Below are 21,069 nucleotides of genomic sequence, written 5' to 3' on the forward strand. Positions count from 1 at the left end.
AGACATTCAGAAAGTTGTATTTATTGATGGATTTTGTCTTGCCCATGTGACTTTTTCCCTCTTAGCACCCCTAAGTATGGAACCTAAATCTAGAGTATAAACCAAGCCAGATGGTTCCCAATGTAGAGGGAGAGCCTCAGTGTCAAAACTGCCACTTTCCATGGTGCATCCAGGGAATCCGAAGAGGAGATACAAATTACAGCTGAGATTCATGTCCCCTTTGCTATTAATATTAATCATAGGTATCTACACAGCCCCCCCCCCCCTTTTTTCCCCCTATCATTATGCTTTGCCACTGATTCACAATGAAGAGAAGTAATGCTCAGTCAAGTTTGCTGCTTGTTGGCAAGGCTGATTTGGTCAGTTCAGAGGATGGGGCTATCAGTTAAATCAGGGTTTTGGATTTTCTTATCATCACCTACTTTGTCTCCCACCTGCTCACCCTAGGAGTAATCAAGAACTGCCTGTGAGCATCTTGATTTCTCCTTTATATCTTTCTAGTTCATTGATTCCAACAGCCTATGCCTTTAATGTTCTTTCTTAGTTTTTACAAAATTAAGTCTTTATAAAAGTTGAATTGTAGTCCTTTGTTTCTGATTTAGATGTCCTCCCTTGTCTATGAGATCGGAGGCTCCTTCATATTTGCTATTATTTTGACTTCTTTTTCTAAGCAGAAATCGCAATTTATTGAATTATGTAGCCAAGTAATCACAGAAGCAAAGAAGTCCCATTGCAACTAGGGCCCCTGGTGTTGGAAAGGAGAGCTCTGTGTCTCATGCACTCATTCTCCCCTTTGCTTCCTCTCTTGCTCTGTCCCTTGCCTCTCAGCTCTTCCTCCAACTAGCCTGGCTCTTGCCCCACACCAGGTCACCTGACACCACAACCCTGCTTAGAAGGCCAGTGTGAAGAGTGTTTTCCTCTCTGAGTATCTCTCAGTTGATTATTTAATAATTATTGTAATCATTTCCTGTAGAAGGAGAACCACTCTGAGTTTAACCAAGCTGTGTGCATTCTCTGTCATTGACATTAATATGGAAAAGATTGTGTGGGGCCTCGGAATTCCCCTAACAGGATGTAAGGTTGGAGGACATGGATGGGGTTAGAATAGAGGTGGTAGAACATCTGATTCACTGGGTACCTTAGAAATCAAACGTCTTATCAGTGGTCCTGTACATAGAGAGAATTATTTGGACACAGTTATTCCAATTACAACAATTTATATTTTCATGATTTATTATTCTGGACTTTCCCCCATCTCCCTGCTTCCTCTCACCCTGCTTCCCCAGTTACTGCTAATTGAGTCAGTAATACCCAGAAAATGTCTTCTCCTGCTCTAAGATGCAGAAACCAGTAGATTAATGTCTCCTAATTCTCAGAGGTGAAGAGTGCTGAGTTACAAGCCTGCATCCCCATTTCTCTTTCACTACCAGTTTTTATACTGTGTAGCTATCTTTTATCTGGTGTGGCTTGACAGCATCTCCCGTACATGCTTGTGGCTTCTTAGGACAAGGGAGAGACTAGAGGTCATCTTATCTGGTAGCCTCTACCCAGGGGCATGTCAGCATCACCTGAGAGTTTTCCAGAATAATCATGTCCAAGCAGATGACTCAGTCAGTGCCCATGACACAGCTCATCCATGAGAAGGCCACCCTGTTACATATGGTGGCAGTAAAATGCTCTGAGGTGATGCTGGAAGAGAATGTCATGGGTGGGGACGTGTATGGTAGCAGTGGTGTCTGTGCACAGAGAACAGAAGCTGCGACTGGTGGGAGAGAGAAAAGGAGGGGGGTCAGAAATTCATTTCTCCAGGTTTCCAGAGGACACTGACCAAGACTTACACAAGTGGCCCCAGATGGTAGGGTTGCCGGAACTAAGTAAGCCCCCTCCTGGAGACACCCTCAGCTTAATCCTTTTTGCCCATTAGGAATTTGGGTAATTCAACTTTCTGTTCATTTTTAAAGGTGTATTTATTTATTTGAGAGACAGCGTGTAGATGCTGGGAGAGGAGGGGCAGAGGGAGAGAGAGAGAGAGAGAGAGAATCCAGCAGGCTCCGCCCTGAGCATGGTGGAGCTGGATCTCACAACACTGAGATTGTGACCTGACCTGAAGCCAAGAGTTTCAGTTTTGGTTTCAATTGACCGAGCCATCCAGGTGCTCCCAGATTCTTATTTGTAGTTGGAGCACAGCTGAAATCAGGATGAAAGTGATCAGAGATGTGTAAGTTTCAGAAAGATACTCAGGAATGATCTCTGGACCTTTTGCTCCCTCTTTTCCCCCGTCTTTGGATTAGACTGAGGCATTTGTCAGAAACCCTGGGGCCCTTCAGCCTGGTGGTTGCACTGTAGCTGGTTCTCAGGCTGCTTGTGCAGGCCCAGAGGACAGTGCCTGGGGTATACCGGTGATGCTTACACGCTCTGGGTGCAGCACTGCTATCTCCCACGCTAGGGCCAGCAGAACGGTCAGTGCCGAGAAATTAAGGCTTGGCTTACTTTATGCAATCCCCAAGAAGACATTAAAAGGGGAGGAAAAAATACAGTCAAGACCTCAGATGGATGAGCAGAGTTCTTTACCGTCAGTGTTAGAAGCCTCCTCTCCAATTCCTGCATATTCGGATGCTGTGGCAGGTTCTCTCCCCGTGGGCCATGTCCCCTGAGCTCTGATTCCAGGAAGGACAGTGGCTTGTGCTGATTCTCCTGTACCCTCATAACGGTGGGTCGGATTGACAGGGTGGCTTCCCAGAAGATCACCCTGATCTTGACCTCATGACAGGGAGTTGTGCAGGTTGTCAGGGAGCGTTCCCAGCCCTGTAGGTCTCACATAGAGAACGTGTGGAGGCATTGCAGCCACATCTGAGCTAGCTTCAGTGCTCGTGTCACACACATCAGGGGGGAGCCCGTTGGGCAGGAGGAAGAACAAGTTGGGGGTGTGTCATCGCTTTGCTTAGACCAGAGTGTGCCTGTCACAGGAATAGAAGTTTTAAGAACAGCTGAAGTCACGGCCTTGCTTGGGCTCTGGGTTGGGTATCCGAGCAGGTGCCTGCCAAGGGCCGGGAGGCACCTCAGCACTTGCTTTCCTGCCCCCTGCGATGAGACACTTCCTGTCTTTTCCTGCAGGTCCAGTTCCTCTCCCCACAAGCCCGCCGTCGATTTCACGCCGCCCTTGCATCTTGTTCCACCTCCATGCTGATCCTGTCCAACCTGGTGTTTCTTGGGGGCAGCCAAGTGGGAAAAATCTACTGGAACAGGATCTTCGTACAAGGTAAGTTGCCCAATGGCACTGTTTTCACCCATTTCTTGTTTCCTGCGTATGCTGTTGGTACCTTGAATGAGTTGAGGGGGAAGTATTACTTGTTCTGTTCATGGTTTGTGACCCTTGAAGTACAAACCAGAAACAATGCCCTGTGTTGAGCTGTGTCTTTCAGGGCCCCCTCCTTTGCTGTACCTCTTATCTATCACATGTGGCAGTGAACTTGAAAAGGTACTGTCCCAACTCTCCCATACTCTACCTTTGCCTTCTGCTAAGTTACTCCTCGGGTTTTGTTTTGTTTTTAAAGACTTTATTTATTTATTTGACACGGAGAGATCACAAGTAGGCAGAGAGGCAGGGAGAGAGAGAGAGGAAGGGAAGCAGGCTCCCTGCTTAGCAGAGAGCCCGATGTGTGGGACTCGATCCCAGGACCCTGAGATCATGACCTGAGCCGAAGGCAGAGACTTAACCCACTGAGCCACCCAGGTGCCCCACTCCTCTGGTTTTTAAAATGTCTCCCAATCTTCCTTCCTCATCATCCAGCCTTCAGTATACTGCGGAGTCTAACCTTGCTTCATTTCCACTCTGAGCGTCCTGCCCGGGAAGGTCCTAGAAGCCTCATTGTGCTCCCTTGCAGCTGTGGCCACGGCACCTGGATTTGCCATGGCTCTTTGTTGTGGGATGTTTCTGTCTGAGCTCTAGGATGCCAGCAGTAGTGGTCAGCCTCGTGTTTACTGTGCATTAGGTGGCATGTCCCAGTGTCTACAGCAAAGCCACACCTGCAACAGGTCAAATGCTAGTCTCTGGGAATTGCTATGAAAACTGCATTTGGAATCAAGCATCATTGATTGATGGACCCCACTTCCCTCGGGCTGGAGCTAGGAGTTCTATCACAGCCTTAGAAAAATCGAGAGAGTGGGAGCTGCCGGTATGCACGTTGGCAGTTCACTGGTGGTGAAAAGCAAAGGTTCCCTGTTCTGTTTCCCTGCCCAGTGGTGGGGTTTTGTGCCTCTGGTTTGTGAAGTTTTGCTACGCCATAGTGATGTGACTACATGGCCAGGTTATCGTCTCTACATCTGGGTCCCTGAGGGGTTGGCGGTGCTTTCGCTGCATCTTTTCTCATACCGGATGTAACCCTGGTACAGTTGCATGATCCCAGAATGCCGCGTCACATGTCTGAAGCATGGCAGCTTGGGGGAGCCATGTTCATGGAGGTCACGGGAGAGCCCCCATCCGCTTTCCTCTCTTTGATCTTGCCTTCTGAGAAATGTCTTAGCGAGTGGTTCCTAAAGAGACAATGTGCTTTTTTTTTTTTTTTTAAGATTTTATTTATTTGACAGGCAGAGATCACAAGTAGGCAGAGAGACAGGCAGAGAGAGGGGGCGGGAAGCAGGCTCCCCACTGAGCAGAGAGTCTGATTCGGGGCTCGATCCCAGGACCCTGAGATCATGACCTGAGCCGAAGACAGAGGCTTTAACCCACTGAGCCACCCAGGTGCCCCGACAATGTGCTTTTTAAGTGGAAGCCGTCCTTTAATAAAGATGGAAGCTAATGGGTGCAGAAGAGCTGAAGATAAAAAACACTCCTCATCATGGGCGATGGTGTCTTACTTTTCTTGCCTCCCCCAATGTAGCATGATGCCAAGAACACTGTGACTTGGGGGAAAATGCTGACTTGGGGTTTGCTGGTCACATGAGCAAGAAGGCTCCAGTCTTTGCTTCAGGAAATCAAACATCAGGTATTTGCTACTTCCAAGGCACTGAGACTAGAGAATTAAAATTGAAGCACACACATGTAGAAGCCAACGTGCAAATAGAAACATGTCCACAGACTGAGGTAACTGTTGTGCTGCGTGTGTGAGTGAATTGCTAGAGGTCACAAGACAAAGTGGCTGCCTTCCCACAAAGGTTGGATCTCACAGAAGAGGTGGCATTGGAATTAGAGGTTTGTTTTTTGTTTTTAAGATTTTATTTATTTATTTGACAGAGAGAGCACAAGCAGGGAGAGCAGCAGGCAGAGAGAGAGGGGAGAAGCAGGGAGCCTGATGCAGGGCTCGATCTCAGGACCCTGGAATCATGACCTGAGCCGAAGGCAGATGCTTAACTGACTGAGCCACGCAGGTGCCCCTGGAATTGGAGTTTTGAGCATTAAGTGGGAACTTCCTGGGTGGAGAAGGCAGGTATATGGTGGTAATTAGCTCTAGCTGCTCTGTGAGGTCGTTCTAAACTCTCAGGGTTTTTTCCCCCACAGAAGTTTGTTCTTCTCGCTGTTCAGTGCAGGTCCAGTGGCTTTTTCTAGGCAGTGACTCTAGGACCTAGTATGTTTCTATTTGATTCTTTGCTGTCTTGACCTGGCCTAAGGGAGGGGATGAGAACACGGGGAGGTGCGCAAGTGCCACACAAGATTTCTGCTCACATTCCACTGGCCAGAACGAGTTACATGACCAACAAAGTGCAGGGTCGCAAGATCACAGATATTAGTATGTTATGGCCCAAGAGAAGAGGGGACATGGGGCAACTTGGAGGTGCCCAAGAGGCAGTTAAAAATGTGAGTTAGACTATGAAAAACAGCATAGTTTCATCAAAAAATTAAAATAGAGATACCGTATGATCCACTACTGGAAATTCACCCAAAGAAAACGAAAACACTAGTTGGAAAAGATAGGTGTACCTCTGTGTTCATGGCAGCATTATTTACAGTCGCCAAGATATGGAAGTGATCTAAGTGTCCATCAATAGATGGTTGGATAAAAAGATACAGTACATACACACAAAGGAATATTACTTGGCCATAAAAAGTCATCTTGTGGGGCGCCTGGGTGGCTCAGTGGGTTAAAGCCTCTGCCTTCAGCTCCGGTTATGATCCCAGGGTCCTGGGATCGAGCCCCGCATCGGGCTCTCTGCTCAGCGGGGAGCCTGCTTCCTCCTCTCTCTCTGCCTGCCTCTCTGCCTACTTGTGATCTGTCTGTCAAATAAATAAATAAAATCTTTTTTAAAAAAAGTCATCTTGTTATTTACGACATGGATGGACTTAGGGTATCATGTGAGGTGAAATACTCAGACAAAGAAGGGCAAATACCATGAGATTTCACTTATATGCAGAATCTGAAAAAAAAAAAAAAAACCAAAAAACAACAAAACCAGAAATAGACTTGTAAATGCAGAGAACAAACTGGTGGTTGCCACAGGGGAAAGGGGTATGGGGGATGGGGGAAATAGTTGATGGGAATTAAGAAATCCAAACTTTCAGTTATGAAATAAGTAAGTCACAGAGATGAAGAGCATAGCATAGGAAACACAGTTAATATATATTATAATAGCATCATATGGAGGCTGACGGTAACTATACTTGTTGTGGTGAACACAACATAGTGTACAGAATTGTTGAATGACTGTGTTGTGCATCTGAAACTAATATGACATTGTCTTTCAACTATACTTCAATAATATCTTTTTTTAAATGTGTGTTGCAGTTGGAGAGGGTGGAACTAAGAGTTGTGGTAGTTATGGGCATAACGGCAGGTGAGGTCATGGGAGTGGATACAGTTAGGCAGGGAGCAGGCTCAGAGTGGGAAGGGAGAGCGTGGAAAATGGCTCCTGGGCATGCTGGCCTTTATAGGGGCAGAGGAGAGATGGCAGCTGGAAGATGTTTTTTCTGTTTCTCAAAGGCATCAAGATTGAAGCATGATTTGCCCTGCACCCTGCGGAGCTAACAGCTGGCACACAGGGTCCAGGGCTCTGAGAAAACCCATATGCTTCTGCCAAGGGGGTCCTGCTGTGGCCCATGACTGGATCTATCCTTAGAGCCAGGTGCCTGAGTCCTGGAGACTGAATTTCCAAATAGGGAGAGCTCTAGGGAAGCATTTTTCTCTGGGTTCTCGGGCCAGGGAAGCTCAGCTTAGGAGGCATTTAGTGTGTCAGAGATTCTTTCAGTCAGCCTGGTCCTATCTTCATCAGTCTGTCCCCTGGGCCCCCTGAGTCAGGGAATGTCTCCTGGGGATTTGACAGTTGCCTCATTTGTCTGTTCCCCACTGTGGGTCTTTGTCTCTGAGTGAATTTTAGCATCTCCTGGAGGAAAGTAAACCAGATGATGCCAAATCCCCCATCCTGGAGGACTCTAGGTTTCTCTTCATAACCAATTTGATTGACTTGATAGAAGGTTAGTATGAATATTCATGTTTGGGCATAAAAAATTCTAATGAGCTTATAGGATGCTTGCTCATACTCTGCTGGGAATGTTACACTAGCTTTCTAAAATTAAAAAAAAATCTTAATTCTGAAACTCCTCTGGCCCCAGCGGTTTTGGATATGGGATTACTATACTGTACATGTAGCTGCTGATGAATGACTCAGGTCTTTAACAGCCTGGTTGTCTGTGGCCTCTTCCTTCAGCCACATGGAACCTGCTGGTCCAAGACCCACATCTGCTTGCTGAGGAACATGCAGTGCAGTGAGTGGGGGGAGAGTTCAAGCTCATATGAGATTCCCAGGTTTAACGGGAAGGCGGCCCTTCCCTGGGGGTAGTCAGCCCGGTCCCTGTGCACCTTGATCCTTGACGGACTGGGACCTGCTGCAATGACAGGAGCTGGTAGCAGGTGTCCTTCTAACAGCTCTTGCCTTGGTGAGTCCTGGAAGAACCGAGAGGGGACAGCCAGGTGTCTGAGGCTAGGGCTTATAGAAGAGATTGCAAATTCCACCCCCTCCCACACAGTGGAGGGGCTGAGAGGATATCAAAGGGCTAGTTCTCAGGGATGCTGAGGGGGCTAGTTCTCAGGGAGCCTCTTTACTGTATCACTGATAGCCCTGGAAGCATCTCCTGAGTTGTCTTCAGGTCACTCTCTGCCTACCTTGGTGCAGCTCTGTTTGCTTGAAGGTACAAAGCTTGTCTTAGTAGCGTATGTAAACATCTCTAGCCTGTTCTCTATGGGGTTGGTGAGAGCAGCCTGTAAAACCAGACCCTTTCCTTTCTGCTGTGCACACTGCCCCACTGCCCAGAACAGTGGACCATGCCAGCCAAGGGTTGGGAATGCTGAGCGGCCTTTTGAGGGCTCTGGGATGCATCATACACAAATCGTTATCAAGTGTTTTCTCTGCTGCAGAGGTTGGAGAAGTAATGTTCAATTGTGGAAGATAAGAATCTATGTTTGCCTTTAAATAAAAAAGTCCCAAAACTGTGTTATTGAAATTTACTTTGGCAGCTTGAGGAATGTGAATGTTTGGGCCTCGGATATTTAAGGAGCTTAGTTGGCTCAAGGAATCTGAGAAGGATGTGGTCTGGGGATTTGGTCCCCAGGCCTGCTCTTGGAGGGACCCCACTGTATGATGCTTTGTGGAGGCAAACTCAGGTTGCTTCTTTCAAAAGCATTTGTTGACGGAAAAGAGTGCTCTCGTGTCTGCCTGAAATCCTTGATGTTAAAATACAAGTTTATCTTTTGAACAAGCAGATGATGACCGCTTTATAACTCAGAAATATCAGTGACTTATAACTCACAAGTCTGTAAGATCAAGTTCTATAAATCGGTTGTGTCTCAAGCATCCTCGCTGTGCCCTGTAGTCCTGTGATAGCAGGGGAGAAAAGGCGTTCAGCAGGGATCGGTAGACATTGGGAATATATCTGGCTTTGAGGAGGCCGTGGGCTTTATCAGTGTTGTTTGGGTGCTGCGTAGTGTTCCTTCTGGAAGGACCATCCACTTTTCTTAGCAGTAGATACAGGCTCTATAAAAAGGGGACTTAATCATTTCCCAAGAAGTGGGTTTTGCAGTGCTAGGAGTTTGGTAGAGGCATGGCATCCGCTGAACATTCTCCTGCCTGACTCCTCATTACACACACACACACACACACACACACACACACATTTATACTCACACACTCCCCCCTTTTGTTGCCTGATCTAGTTAGGCAAACTCCATCTCAGCACTTAGTTCCTGGAGTGGCTCTGTGCCAAGGCAAGGAGAATTTGGTTCTTTCCCCTCCAGATTGCAGTGAGAGAGGAACCAGTAATTTTTTAATGCAGGTCAGAACATTTACACTCCCCATATTCACTTACTGTTTCTAGCTGAGAGAGGAGAAAGTATATTTTCTTCCTGATTACTAGCTTGTCCAGGCAGTTTATTTGTCTCCTGACTCAGATGGCTCTAGACAGGCATTTTATTTAAAGCTGAACTGGGGTATCACACTGGAAATTCAGGAGGGCTGTGGTTAAATAGACGCTCATTCCCCTCACATTTTGTTAAGTTCTTGGGACTAAAATTTCATGTTTGATGAGAGAAGACAGGGGGCAGTCATCAGCATCTCAGGGGCCTTCCCCTGTGATTAGGTCGTCTCGCTATCTTTAGTAGCCTTTACCTTCACAGGGAGTTTCTTTTGCTCCAGTGGATTCTGCTTCTGCCTCACTGGATCCCCTGCAAGTTCCAGAAGAGTTAGAGGAGCAGGAGCTTCCTGCCCACTGTACTAGTGTTATACTTGATACATAGATACAGGTTGTATGGTTTATCCTTGGTTGCACAGTGGTCCATTTATGGCCATTCTTGGAATCTGAATTTCAAGACTTTCAGAAGTCTTGGTTTCTTTCTTTCCCTTCCTTCCTTCCTTCTTCCCTTCTTTCTTTCCTTCCTCTCTCTCTCTTTCTTTCTTGGTTTTATTTATTTTTCAGAGAGAGAGAGAGATCACAAGCAGGGGGAGTGCCAGGCCGCAGGAGAAGCAGGCTCCCCGCTGAGCAGAGAGGCAGATGTGGGACTCAATCCCAGGACCCTGGGATCATGACCTAAGCAAAAGGCAGGTGCTTAACTGACTGAGCCACCAGGTGCCCCAGATGTCTTGGTTTCTCCTTTTCTCTGTGCCATGTGGTCACCCAGATGGTTTGGGCAGGGGTATTTCAGGCCAAGTCACTAGGTATAGGACACAAGAAAAAGTGAGTGGGCGTTCTTATCCAACAGCCCTCCTGGGGTTAGTTAAAGCGGAGGGAATTTCTAAAATATCTAGGAAGGAATTTCAATCATAGTACATTTAAATAGTACTTACTGTGAGGTTGTAGGAAACTTTTTCCTGTTAACTAGGAGTTTCTGTGAATTCATTTGGAAAGAGTTTTATGGAATATGGGAACATTTTAAATTGGTCTTTAAATAGAATGTCACATAAAGACTAGTAGAACTTAGACACTGTTAATCAAATAAAAATAATTTTTACTTTTACTATTTTATTAGCATGTAATATTTGAAGTCTCTACTTCTCACTGGCTCCAATCCACCCGCCCCCAATCATACATGTGCAGGGTGATATTCTAAAGTATATTACAATCAAATCATTATGTTATATACCTTAAAATAATATAATTTTATATGCCAATCATATCTCAATAAAACTGGGGGGGAGGGAAAAAGGTTTATTACAAATTTGTTAGTAGAAATTAAAATCAAACCAAAATAATTTTAAAAATTTAAGTAAGTCCCCTTCATTCTCTAACCATGCATCTAGCTGCTCACCACATATCTGTATTCACTATATACGAGGGTGTCTGCAGCAGGATTCCCAGCCCTGTACTCTAAGGCCCACGCTAGGAAATCTCTTGGGATTTCAGTACATACGTGGTTTCCAAAATGAACCACACATCCTAGAATTTATGTTATTAATTTATTTAACTGCTTATTGCAATTACTGTTACACCTTCTGCTATGGGTGTAGGAATAGTTCAGCACCAGCTGGGCCAAGCACATGCCGGATGGGGATAAAAGGGGAGTGCCCTGCTCTTTCCCCACTGCTTCAGGAGCCAGTGCCTTATGCAAGGATAAAATCTGAAATGGTAACTATTGTAGTCTTTATCACATGTACCAGTAGCCAAGAGACCCTGTTTACCACACTGTCTCCACCAGTTACTACTGAGCATTTGTTAAAGGTGTTAAAAAATTCAGTGTATGTAATGTGGAATTCAGTAACATTTTGTAACGAAGTTCTGCAAGAACTACCATCACCAGGTGTCTTAGGTCTGGGATAAATTCTTTTGTGCAACAGGACCCATTGCCCATTGCTGGGTTTGTTTCCCTTTACCATTGCCCTGGGCACTGACCACCTGCTTTCTGCCACTACCTGCATTTGTTTGCTATGGTTGCTGTAACAAATCATTACAAATGGGATGCCTTAAAGCAATATAAATCTATCTCTTGGCTATTCTAGAGGCCAGAAATCTGAATTCAGTCTGGCTGGACCAAAGTCAAAGTGTTGGCAAGACTGGTTTCTTCTGGAGGCTCTAGGGTAGAATCTCTTTCTTTGCCTTTTCCAACTTCCAGAGGCTGCCTACATCCCTTGGTTCATGGTTGACCTTCCTCTTCTTCGAACTCCTCTCTCTGTTACACTATTTCAGTCCTCACCATGCCTTCTGTCTGATTCCTTGTGTCTCTCTTATAAGGAACCTATGGTTACATCTGACCCACCTGGATAATCCAGGATAGTCTTCCTATATCCAGATCCTTAACTTGATCACACCTGCAAAGTCCTCTTTACCAAGTAAGTTAACCTTCATGAGTTTCAGAGACAAGGGCATGGTCATCTCTGGAGGAGCCATTATTTATTCTGGAATAGCACAATAAGGTAACAACCGTGATCAAACAGAACACCCTTTCTGTGGCACCACTGTGATAGATTCTTCCTAAAGAGCTTTGATTATAAAATGGCAAATTGGATATGCCACTAGCACCATTAAAATGAGTACCAGCCTGTAAAAAGAAATGGTACTTGAATTTCTAGAAGTATACATGTAAGGTTTGTCATCTTGAAGGTATTTAGAAAGTCATATACGAGAAAGCAACAGCTTTGCCTGCTCAGCTCAGTTCCCCATTTCTTTGGGAACAAAGCTCTCCCATGCCACTCTAAATCTGTGCCATCCTTGTGGGGTTCACACTACATCTGAGATCTTGGGTCAGCATGTGACCAGGGCTGGCCAGTCAGTATGGTCCATCTCCCCATGCAGAGAAATTCCAGAGTTTCTGTTGGAACTGTGAGGAAGGAAAACCATTTCTTTTTTTAAAAAATTTTATTATGTTAGTCACCATACAGTACATCATTAGTTTTTGATGTAGTGTTCCATGATTCATTGTTTGTGTATAACACCCAGTGCTCCATGCAATATGTGCCCTCCTTGATACCCATCACAAGGCTCACACATTATCCCGTCTACCTCCCTTCTAAAACCCTCAGTTTGTTTCCTGGAGTCTCTAGTCTCTCATGGCTCATCTCCCCCTCCAATTTCTTCCCCTTCATTTTCTCCTTCCTTCTCCCAGTGTCCTCCATGCTATTCCTTATGTTCCACAAATAAGTGAAACCATATGATAACTGACTTTCTTTACTTGACTTATTTCACTCAGCATAATCTCCTCCAGTCCCATCCATGTTGATGTAAAAGTTGGGTATTCATCCTTTCTGATGGCTGCGTAATATTCCATTGTATATGTGGACCACATCTTCTTTACCCATTCGTCTGTTGAAGGATGTCCATAGTTTGGCTATTGTGGACATTGCTGCTATGAATACTGGAGTACATATGGCCCCTCTTTTCACTACATCTGTATACTCAGTAGTGCAATTCCTGGGTCATAGGGTAGTTCTGTTTTTAATTTTTTGAGGGACCTCCATACTGTTTTCCAAAGTGGCTGTACCAACTTGCATTCCCACCAACAGTGTAAGAGGGTTCCCCTTTCTCCACAACTTCTCCAATGTTTGTTGTTTCTTTCCTTGTCAATTTTTGCCTTCTAACTGGTATAAGGTTGAAAAACATTATTTCCTTTGCTGTTGTGGAAGTGTCAGAACATTGGGCAGAGCTCCTTGTGGCCCTCTTGCCACCACCAGTGAGAGCCAAGTAGCAAGGAAAGCCAACTCCAAGGAAAGCAGAGCTGCCTGTTGGATGATATGGTTTTGAGACAACCCACTGCCACATATTTTTAAGGCCCTGAATCCAGGAGTTCTTGAAGCTAACATATCTGTGTACTTTCCAGTTATAGGAACTTAATTTTGCTTTTTTTTTAACTCAACTTATGTTGGGAGACAGCTTTCTAGGGTTCTTTTGTGTTTGTGCATATCTTTTGACTCTCTTTCAGAGCATATTTCCAAGAATATTTGTATAACAAATATCTCTAGAAGATGGAAACTGTTACCTTTCTCCAAAGTAAAGGGTATTTGTTTACCGTTCAGTATAATAAAGATAATATAACAACGCAGTATAATAAAGATAATGTACTTCTCTGGGACAAAAGTCAGACTGGCTTACTGCTCATTATAAAATATTTGGATTTCCTAAGTCTGGGTTTATCTCCTATAATGACATACCTCACTGCCTATGCCGTATCACCTGGCCCTCTTTGCATTGCATTGTGGGATAAGGGGCTCAGGGAAATGGTACAATGCTCTGGCTACTGTTATTGCTGTGAGTAATAAAGTCCTTCAGCTGTGACCCAAGAGTCTTGTGTCTTCTGTCAGCATCCTGAAATTGTGACAGGCTGATTTGTTATTTACGAGTAGGGTAAAATCTCCGACCCTTCACAGTCTGCCAATCCAGTCTGGTTGGGTTTCTGTTACTTGTAACCAAAGCAGCCTGATTAATGTAGATTAACCTAAAAAAATGTAGGTAGAACATACCAGTCTGACAGGTTCTTATTGGAAGGATACTTGAGGAGATTTTTTTATATTGAATCATTTTTTCACAGAACCATTTTTGGCCTCTGTTCTTCCTAATAAACTTTGAAAATTTGTATGCCCTGTTATGCTTTTTAATGTGGGCATCTAAATTCTTCTATTAGAAGTTTAAATAAATATAAAAGATCTCATTTTTTTGATGTAATATGAATATCAATATTTAAAAATAAAACCGGTACCTTTAAATAATATATATTATAAATAATCTAGTGTTTTGCTATTCACCATCTACATTTAAAAACATATAAGAGCAAGTTCTTCTTTCACAGGGATATATCCTTGATCTCTTTTGTATTTCATTTCTCCCACAGAATTTTGTCTTGTTTAAAAGTTCTTCCTTTTTCTTTTTTTTTTAAATATTTTTTATTTATTTGACAGAGAGAAATCACAACTAGGCAGAGAGGCAGGCAGAGGGAGAGGAGGAAGAGGAGGAAGCAGGGAGCTGAGCAGAGAGCCCAATGTGGGGCTCGATTCCAGAACCCTGCAATCATGACCTGAGCCAAAGGCAGAGGCTTTAACCCACTGAGCCACCCAGGCGCCCCAAGTTCTTCCTTTTTCAACTATCTTACTTCTCTGTAGCATTGTTGTGTTGTTTGCTTTTTGATTAATATAAGGCTAGCAACGTAAACATTTCTCCTAGATTAAGTCATTATTACAGTTATGATTAGTGCATAACACAAAGTACAAAAATGATAACAATGATAAGTAATTATTAAACCTAAAACGTAAAATTTATTAGAAATGCATTTTTCTTGAGGTGGATAATGTAAGAATTTGTGGTTATTTGAGTAAAGGAATTGTGTAATTATCCCTTTATTTTGTCCCTCTTTTTTCAAGCTTTTGATTAAAATATAACATAGCCCAGAAACCTACATATCATAAGAATTTTCTCTAAGTGAACACACATGTGTAACTGGTGCCTAAATGTCCCTTCTTATGACTCTACCTATTACTACCTGCCCTAGGTGACCACTATTCTGACTTCTAAATGTACATCTTTTGTTATAGAGCTTGTTTCTTTTCTAAATGTGTATATAAATAGAATCACATACTATGTATTCTTTTTTTTTTTTGAAGTCTTTTATTTATTTATTTATTTTACTTTTTTATTAACACATAATGTATTATTTGCTTTAGGATACAGGTCTGTGAATCATCAGTCTTACATAATTCACAACACCCACCATAGCACATACCCTCCCCAATGTCCATCACCCAGCCACCCTACCCCTCTCCCTGACTCCCCCCCAGCAACCCTCAATTCGTTTCCTGAGATTGAGAGTCTCTTATGGTTTGTCTCCCTCCCCGGTACCATCTTGTTTCATTTTTCCCTCCTTGCCCCCCACCCTGCCTCGCAAATTCCTCATATCAGAGAGATCATACGATAACTGTCTTTCTCTAATTGACTTATTTTGCTTAGATAATACCCTCTAGTTCCATCCACATTGTTGCAAAAATGACAAGATTTTGTGGTTTTTTGATGGCTGCATAGTATTCCATTGTATATACATATACCACATCTTCTTTATCCATTCATCTCTTGATGGACATCTAGATTCTTTCCATAGTTTGGCTATTGTGGACATTGTGCTATGAACATTCGGTGCACGTGTCCCTTCAGATCACTACGTTTGTATCTTTAGCTTAAATACCCAGTAGTGTGATTGCTGGATAGCTTTTTTTTCAATTTTTTGAGGAGCCTCTATATTGTTTTCCAGACATACTATGTATTCTTTTGTGTCAAACTTCTTTTGCTCAATATCATGTTGAGAGATTCATCCATGTTTTTGAATGTGGTTATAGATTTTTCCTGCTTAGTACTGTAACATATGCTTTGTGAACATGTTACAATTCATTTCTCTGTTCCATTGTTGATGAACATAGCAGCTCTTAGCTCCTCTGAGCAGATTGATGACCTGTTGTGAAACTACGTACGCATTTTTGTTGGGTGTACACCTGAGAATGGGATTGATGTATCACACACTGTACATACATTCTGCTTTCTTAGACACCACCAAACAGTTTCACAGAATGTTTTACCAATTCCCTTAAGGATTTTGCACCCTGGAACAATATCCTGAGGTAACATAAGGATAGGGGAAAAGCTTACCTTTCCTTTGTAAGGTGGGATAAAGGATATGAGAGAAGAAGGAAAAAGGAGAACCTTAACCTTAGGTTAATTTTTGGAGAAGAGTGTGTGTGTGTGTAGTTATTCTATTTGTATAATTATAACTATTGTTTTATATACATACATATGCAGAATCAATCTGGAAATTAATTCTTTTTCTTAATATTTTATTTATTTATTTGATAGAGGGAGTGGGAGAGGGAGAAGCAGGCTTCCTGCAGAGCAGGGAGACCAATGTGGGACTCACAGTCCTGGGACCCAGGACCCTGGGATCATGACCTGAGCCAAAGGCAGACACTTAACAACTGAGCTACCCAGGTGCCCTGGAAATCAATTCTTCTAAGCTTATCCATGTTGCTTATACTTGGGGAAGTTGTGTTGTAACCCTAGTGGTATGCATAACTCAGTGTGACGAGTAGTGCCATGTAGGGGGGAAGGTCATTGTTCCATGTCCCACTTTATAGTCTTTATTCCTGCCCGAAGGAAAGGAGTGTTGATCTGGACTGGACCCTGGTTGGTGGGGTTAGCATGTATCATTTAGCCACTGCTGGGAGCAAACCACCACAAAATGTAATAGTTTAAAAGAAGAAGTACTGTTTAGCTCATGAATCTCTGTCAGTTTGGGGACTGGCTGGTGTCAGATAGCGTCAGGCCTATGTGTGTGGGTCAGCCATGGGTTGGCTTTAGCAGGGCTTTCACAATTCTGTGGCCTTGGCTGGGATGAACTGATGGAGCCCCCTGCTCTGTGTTGGTGTCTTATCCTCCAGCAGACTGGTCCAGGCTCGTTCACATGGCAGTCCTCACAGTTCAAGAGGGAGCAGAAAGTGTGTAAGGACTTTCAGGCTTGGGCTCGGAACTGGCACACTATCACTTCTGCATTCTTTTGACCAAAGCATGTCATAAAGCTAGTCGAAGTTCATGGGAGGGGCAACAGACTCCATCTCCTGGTGGGAGGAGCTGTACTCTTGTTTTGTGAAGGTGCTGATACAGGAATATCATGGAGTGTGACTATTTTTGCAGTCTGTCTCAGTTGTGTATTCAGAGGGGACAGAGAACCGGCACAATAGGGTGACTGTTGAGATGATTCCCTGAGACTGGAGAGGTAACACTGTGGTCCCATTTTGCCATCTCTTCCCTTGGCCTCTTCTCTTGTAGCTATTTCTCCCCTGCTTTTTTCCCCCTTCAGAAGCTTCCTCTGCCCCCCCACCCACCTGTGAGGTAGCTCCTATATTTTTGTTGTTTTGGCTGGTGAAGGCCAGGAGAGGGTCTGGGGCTAAGGCCTAGGCTAGCTCTACCTTGCAGTGAAGTAATCACAAACACCCTTACACGTGTGTGTGTGTGTGTACGTGTATGTGTGATATCCATACTGTGAAAATCTGGAACACTGGGACTTTCAGGCTGGTCTAACCTAAAGGAGCTTCCGTGTGGTCCAGCCTGGCCATGTGGAGCTCTGCACAGGGTGTGGGGCCAGAGCCCAGCTAACAAGCAGGTATTTCTTTGCTTTAAGTAGATGTCTATGCTGCTTGGCATTTAGATTTTCCTCAGGTCTCTGGCTAAATATTGCACAAAGCCCGTTAGTAGCATCTGCTGTTCATTGTTAATCAGTGTTCACTTTGCCAGCGTAGTTGACCTGCTTGGCAGTCCTGTGAGGTAGTTTAGCGGAAGTTACCACAGTGTTACCCAGAGCTCTGAGGCTCAGAGAGGCTAGGAAACCTGTTCATTGTTACACAGCCAGTAAGCAGAGAGACCATGCGAGTCCCAGGCCTTTTGAGTCCAGGTCCCACTTTCTTTATGTTATACTCTACTCTGGCCTCTTTCCCTGTGAGGCCTGCATCAAGACAGGCGAGTACTGCTTTCACCACAGAACATCTCTGGAGGCCATTGTCGGAGACGCAGTCGGTGGTGCCCGGCTCTTTGTTCTGTTCCTGGTACTTATCCTAGGGGGTCGGAGGGAGATGACAGGAATCAGACTTCCAGGTTCTCTGGCTGATAGGCCAGCCCATGGCCATAGGTGGGTTGGCCGCTAACTGGTCTGCACCCGCAAACAACTGTTTGCTCGGTTGCTGCAGGGCTTTTGCTACGGCTTTCCCTCTGGTAGGCTTACTCAGGTATTGCATTAGCTTGCTCATGAGCCCCTGTCTAGTATTAATCACCCTCACTCAGGCCAGGAGAGCAGGGAAAGATCATTTTATTTGGGTGAGCTGTCTGAATTAACCAGAGAAAACGACCTCGGGATGGTGGTCATGAGAGCCAAAGGCCTTGCGCCCCGCTGAAAACGAAGGCCCAGACAGCAACGTGAGTGGCCTGTAGCTCTTCTGTTTGCAGTAAAGATCAGAAAGCAGAATCCAAAATCCAGAGGGACTGACTCGCCTCAGGAATTCTGTCCAGCACTCTAGTTACCTCTCTTGAGTGTAATTAAGGCCATCAAGTAGTTCAATGAATATCAGTGAATGAGAATGAAAACCACAGAGAAAAACTATTTATTGTCTTGAAATAAAGACAGAAACAAAAATGAATCCTGTTTGTGAGTGCCTTGTTAAGTACGTCTCAGTACTTAGTATTGACTCAGTATTGACCTTAAAGGGTCAGAGGTCGGTGTCCGCAGGCATTTGAGTCTCCCCGGGGCCATTTTTCCCTCAACCAACTTCCAGTCCTGCCAGCAGCCATCCTGTTCACATCCCCTCTTGCTGAGTATTCTTTGCAAGGGAAACCTCCTAAGAGAGTAAGATCTGGCGAAGGGGGTACTGTGGTTGAGTTGTGTCCCCCCAGAAGATATGATGAAGTCCTAAATCCAGTATCTCAAAATGTGACTTTATTTGGAAATAGGGTCTTTACAGAGAGAATCACATTAAAATGAGACTGCTGGGGTGCTCTAATCCATATGACTGGCGTCCTTGTAAAATGGGGAGATTTAGGCACAGAGACAGACATGCAGAGGGAAGATGTTCTGAAGCCATGGGGAAAGGAGGGCCGCAAGAAGACATGTGAAACCTGGAAGCACCAGAAGTGGCAAGTGGCAGGGAGGGGACCTCCTCTGGGAGCCCCTGAGGAAGTATGGCCCTGCCAACACCTTGCCTTCAGACTTCTGGCCTCCAGAAGGATGACAGATTTCTGCTCAAGCCATTCCGTTTATGGTACTTTCTTATGGCCGCCCTGGGAAACTCATACAGGTTGTGTGGTGCAGGATAAGGCATCAAGATGGGTTGGCAGTGACTTCTTCCCCACTTAGAGAAACAGAGCGGTTCAGAGCATGAGTCTAGAACTGGAAGGTCAGAACACTCTCTTTAAGTTAAGTCCATGCCTAATATTCATCTTTTCCTGTGGCCTCCTCTAACCCATGACATTGGTTATGCAGGCAGCAGCAGATAGAAATAGCTGATCTGGAATTATATGTCTCTCATGTTGGGCTGGCACACCAAGGCTGCTTGCGAAGTCAAGTAGGACTGACCCCCACTTGGAAGTGGCCCAGCATCCAGCCTACCCGAAGCTTGAAGCCTCTCTCCCTGATGCAGGTCTGAGCAGCATGATGGCAGCAGCCCCTTGCTCCCCTCTGTTCTTTCCTGGATATCTGGGTATTGTCACACTCCAGCTGCTACCAGCTCTTGCCCAGAGAAAGAGGCAGTTACTAATTTTAGACCATGGATGTCTCTAGGCAGCATGTCTCAGGAATTTTCTTTATTCTTCTGGTGGCATTTTCTTGTGACCTTGAAGGTGAGAAACTGAGAAGATTCACCTTCTATCAGTAACGTAAAAGGGGAAATCTAATATTTTATTTTATTTATTTGACAGAGACCACAAATAGGCAGAGAGGCAGGCAGAGAGAGAGAGGGAAGCGGGCTCCCTGCCAAGCAGAGAGCCCGATGCGGGACTCGATCCCAGCACCCTGAGATCACGACCCGAGCCGAAGGCAGCAGCTTAACCCACTGAGCCACCCAGGTGCCCTAATATTTTATTTTAAAGGTGATTGTCTTGCTGTGCTGTTAGAAGTCTTTAAGGCACTAGGAGTATGTACCAAAGGGAGTTACCTAAGACCTGTGGCTTTTTTTTTTTTTAAAGATTTTTATTTATTTATTTGACAGAGAGATCACAAGTAGATAGAGAGGCAGGCAGAGAGAGAGAGAGAGAGAGAGAGAGGGAAGCAGGCTCCCTGCTGAGCAGAGAGCCCAATGCGGGACTCGATCCCAGGACCCCGAGATCATGACCTGAGCCGAAGGCAGCGGCTTAACCTGCTGAGCCACCCAGGCGCCCCAGACCTGTGGCTTTTGGAGAGAGAAGGAAACAGACAGCTGAGGGCTGAGGCAGGGGATAGAACACTGTTCCAGAGAACATTAGAGAGATGTATCTGGCTGCTGTGGGGAGGCCAAGCCACCCAGTGTATGACAGAGAAACGAGGTTTGTTTGATTTCCCTTTCCCCAGTTGTCTCTTGACATATTGGGTAGAAGGAACGATTTTCATAGTCTTTGTTCCATGTTGAGTCTCCCAAGTGAAAAGGTCTTTGAGCACATTTGTTGTAATGTACAAGAGCGGATCATTTGCATTCTGAGGGTTACCAGTCACACAAAATCAAAAATATGTCAAATAGCATATTGGGCGCTGTTGCGTGCTGACTTTCAAAGGACAAGTAGCCTATCAGTGGTCACATAAGCCCATCTTGGGAGCCATGCCTTTCCTAGGAAAGTCACTGTTTTTTACTAAGCTAGAAGAAACCAGGTAACTTTTAACATAAAAAAAAAAAATTGCTTCTAGTCCTGTCTTAACATTCTATTCATGTCCACATTTACCTATCCCTTACTTTTCTAATATTGGAAGCTTGCTTCTTGATTACTTTTTTCACTTCATGGTTGCCCCAACCAGATTGCTGGAGGGTTGGGTCATACCTTTTGCATTGTATAAAAAATTGCTATCATCAGTGAAGATTTTACTAAAAGAAGCAAAAGTACAGAGTAAGGAAATAAGAAATTGGGAAGCTTCTCAGCTTACCTGATTCAGGAGAAAGAGACACAGTGGTCAGGTG

General features: G+C 44.6%; 1 protein-coding gene across 6 annotated transcripts in view; it reads left to right on the top strand.

The window, feature by feature from the left end:
• Window positions 1–21,069, top strand: part of HHAT (hedgehog acyltransferase) — a 335,352-nt gene that overhangs the window by 268,090 nt on the left and 46,193 nt on the right. For 5 of the 6 annotated variants that reach the window (XM_045982020.1, XM_045982019.1, XM_045982015.1 and 2 more), the window contains one exon: window positions 3,115–3,259. In XM_045982020.1, the coding sequence (XP_045837976.1) occupies window positions 3,115–3,259 (145 nt within the window). Of the gene's footprint in view, window positions 1–3,114; window positions 3,260–21,069 lie in introns of those variants that run through there. The other variant, XR_006815465.1, reaches the window with a different exon arrangement.

Source organism: Meles meles, chromosome 17 (genome assembly GCF_922984935.1).
Source record: "Meles meles chromosome 17, mMelMel3.1 paternal haplotype, whole genome shotgun sequence".
Lineage (NCBI taxonomy): Eukaryota > Metazoa > Chordata > Mammalia > Carnivora > Mustelidae > Meles > Meles meles.